Source organism: Triticum dicoccoides, chromosome 7A (assembly GCF_002162155.2).
Source record: "Triticum dicoccoides isolate Atlit2015 ecotype Zavitan chromosome 7A, WEW_v2.0, whole genome shotgun sequence".
NCBI lineage: Eukaryota > Viridiplantae > Streptophyta > Magnoliopsida > Poales > Poaceae > Triticum > Triticum dicoccoides.
The window spans coordinates 584,127,976-584,131,629 of NC_041392.1; the positions used below are offsets into that span (position 1 = coordinate 584,127,976).

Genomic DNA, 3,654 nt, shown 5'->3' on the forward strand with positions numbered 1-3,654 from the left:
TGAAGCACTTAAGCACTTGAGTACAGTTGGAATACTGAAGCACATGAGTACCTCAAAATGCAGAGCTGATAAACCTGGACTAGATGGGACACATGATATACGATCATATTTCAGAGATATTAACAATTGCGAATAGTATTTTTATGAATCTCTTACCCCAATCAAAATATATCTGTTGAACTTTGAGAAACATGCTATCATAATGACCTTTTTGCAGCCATCCTACCAGGAAGCGTGACTGGCCAATCAAAAATACCAGTCACAAAAAGACTCTGTTACGCAGATTGTTAGATGACTTAGCTGAAACCATCTAGCCTTAGTTTTTTCAGAAATTAATTGAATCATAGAGTTCATCTTGTTGCAGAAAAGACACTTAAGCATAAAAGCTACCTGCAGGGCTGCAAATATATGGGCAGAACAAAGAGATGCAATGACCTCGATCATGTTACACGTCGAAAAATCCTTCAAGCTATTTAACTAGTTACTCAGCTATACATATCTACTCTCAAGTCTCCACACAAACATCCTTTTCAACACTTCCATTCACTTTGACACAATAATCTGCTGCTACGCCAGGATATCGGCACACTAACCTGCTAGTGAGCTTAGCACATCTAATTAGTTTATAAGAAAATCTTCCACTAGTTTTGCTCGCCAGTGGCACTGTGTATTGCAATGGTGTTAGTTTGTCCGTAATCCAATTTCAGTTCCTGTTGAAAAGGTACATGATCCATATCATGTTCATAATCAACAAGAAGTCTGCTCTGTTCTATTGATTTTTTTTATGAGTGGTGCCTTTTATTATTTCCCACTGAATCCATCGAGGAAGGTTTCTGCAAGAAATCTTTTCCCCTGAAATGGTAAAGCATGTTTCTGAATATAATCTTCTGCAAAGATTTGATGCCAAGTCAAATCCAGTGGTTTCTTGTGGCATTTCTCTGTTTGCAAGCTCTACTAAGACACATTGTATGTCAGACACAATCACATTTGCATCATTTCCCCTTACCCTTAGGACAGCCAATAAATATCAGTTGCATTTGCAGCTTGCCAAAACCACTAGCTTGTCACGAACTTCTTTGAACAAGAGCATGTCGCTAATTCGAGCACAAATCAAGCAGGAAACAACAGCAATCATCAGCAATGCACCGAGTCGAATACCGTTGATGCTAAGTAACTTGCCACCGTACCAAAGAGATTAGCATAATGTCATCTGATCTTAAAATCAAGGTATACATTGCAAGTCAAAGAAACAACAAATACTAGGGAGATGTCTTCTCATCAAGCTAGAAGAAAAGCTCACGCGAAATCTTTCACCAAGATGGCCTTCTCCACAATCCCATCCTCCACCTTCCGCTGCTCTCCTTCTCTGGTCCCCTCGGCGCAACCCTTCTCCTGTCCCAGCTCTTGGCCGACGACCACAACAACCCTATCTTCCTCGTCTCCGCGCCCGGCGACGACCATGACCTCGTCGGCGTGGCATTCACTGCCGCGCCCTCCGCCAACAAGGGATTCGGGAATGGCCCCGCAGGTGGGTCCCGCCTCCACGCAGCCTCCACGAGGCGCGAGCGGGTCGTCCCCCTCGTCCTCGTCATCAGAGAGGGAGAGGTGAGGGAGGCGGGAGGAAACGGCCAACGCTGCAAGGGAGAAAGCCTCGGCGATGGACTCTTGCGGGAGCGCGCAGTCCTCCAGTCCCGCATCCTCCAGCCGCGGCGGCCGGATGGGGTCGCCGGCGATGTGCCTGCCGCCCTCGGCCGTTTTTTTTTTTTTGGAGCGGACGGGTGTGCGCTGACTGGAGGTCTCTGGGCTAGCGAGTCTGGACGCGGGCTGGCTTCCAGTACGGGCTCACACGCGGATCATGGGCTTGTTGCCTGTAATAATTAACAGGCCTATGATGTTAACTGAGTCACACTATTTCACGGAAATTGTATATCACTAAAAAAAATCATTGTCTAAAAGAAAACTTAAATAATCATGGAATATGCTTTTGGAACCCGGACACGTTTGAAAAATACAAAATCACACTTCAAAGTTCCAAAGAAAAAAACTGAAACAAAAAATAACACGCATACGTAGGAATGTATACTACATTTCTATAAATTTTCATGACAAAAACATTCTGGTGTGATCTAAAAAATAAAATCATGTATCTCTAGCACATGCACTGTTCACTATAAAATTCAATGATTTTGTTTTTGTGTGTATAAAGGCAAATACTGCACCTACAGAAACATAAACATCCATACTTATGTTTCATTTTTCAGGAAATTTTTCAAAAATTCAAATGGTATTTTTTGACAACCAGGCTTCCCTGGAGCCGGTGAGCAACAAATCTGCTCTTAGAGATCTCCAATAGATAATGTATTTTATACACCAAAAATGATGTGAGTAAAATATACATCACCAAAGAACGCCCAACTCCAACAGTAAATGTAAAATACAGTAGCCGGGCCGCTCCAACGGAAGATGTAAAATAGTCTAGGTGCACGACAGCTAATCCGCAATTTCATATTTTTTTTATAGAAAAACTTTCGATCTATTTGTCTTCAATCATGACAGTACACGAACATCAAAAGTAATAAAAGTTACATCCAGATATGTAGGCCACCTAGCGACGACTACATGCACTGAAACGACCCGAAAGTGCACCATCATAGCCCCTCCCTTGCTTGAGCCGGGTAAAATTTGTATAATAGACAGTCGGGAAGTCATCGTGTTAAGACCTCATAGGACCAGCGCACTAGAACAACAATCGCCGCCGATGAAGAGTAGTGTAGATCAGAAGGATCCAACCTGAAAGCACACGAATGTTGATGAACGGTGATCTGATCCAGAAACAGATCCACCAAAGACACATGTCCACCGACAATGCTAGACACGCCCGGAACGGGGCTAAGTGATTAGAACCTTATTCCATTTTCATGAAGCCCACCGTCTCGCCTTCCTGAGTAGGACACAAATCCTAACAAAATCTAAAGAGACAATTAAAAACGGAGCCCTCCTGCCGGTAAAGGCCGGAATCCATCACGGCCTCGTGGCTCTCAGGCAACCGGAGATGAACTGTCAAAATCATCTCAAATCAACCATAAAAACAAACAAAACAACAACTTGAGCTAAACTGAACCTGATCTAGGCTGGAAAAAATGTATATATTTGAATATACATGAACTTGAGCATATAGAACGTTATCTGAGCTATACGTAATATTATATTGTTTCTATTTTACTTACTCTATCCCATAATATAAGAAACGCTCCTGGTTCCAGCGCCTCCGCGGCGATGCCAACGGCCTCATCCTGGCTGCTGCTAGGTGCCTGGGATGGGCAGGGCGCGCGGATCTCACCGAAATCGAGGAAGCAGAGGGACCTTGATTGATTTTTTTTTTGCGGGGAACCTTGATTGATTCGTGTAGGAGGACCGCCGCCGCCGCTGCAGTTCTTCTCGCATTGCCGGGTTTAATTGGGTTTTGCTTTGGTGCTAAGGGATGTATATTTGCATCACTTGCGGATGTATTTGAGATTTTTTTTCATGTACATGATCTGTTGATGGGATGGGCCTTGTTGATGTATACTTCCTCGGTTCCCGAATATAAGTCTTTTTAGAGATTTCAATAAAAAACTACATACGTATGAAACAAAATGAGTAAATCTATGCTCT

The 3,654-nt window shown here is 43.3% G+C and overlaps 1 protein-coding gene across 1 annotated transcript; it reads right to left on the bottom strand.

The window, feature by feature from the left end:
- Positions 1-1,006: 1,006 nt before the first annotated feature.
- Positions 1,007-3,292, bottom strand: LOC119333655. Its single transcript, XM_037606485.1, has 2 exons — positions 3,228-3,292; positions 1,007-1,828 (listed from the first exon to the last, which is right to left on the bottom strand). Exons 1-2 carry the CDS (start codon positions 3,290-3,292, stop codon positions 1,297-1,299), a joined length of 597 nt encoding a protein of 198 aa, XP_037462382.1. The 3' UTR covers positions 1,007-1,296.
- Positions 3,293-3,654: the final 362 nt, after the last annotated feature.

What these genes read in the sequence shown, in the direction of transcription:
- LOC119333655 (XM_037606485.1), bottom strand. Translation starts at nt 3,292, where the DNA reads ATGAGGCCGTTGGCATCGCCGCGGAGGCGCTGGAACCAGGAGCGTTTC. An exon ending in TTCTTATATTATGGGATAGA is followed by an intron (nt 1,829 to 3,227) that starts GTAAGTAAAATA and finishes CCGTACTGGAAG; the next exon opens with CCAGCCCGCGTCCAGACTCG.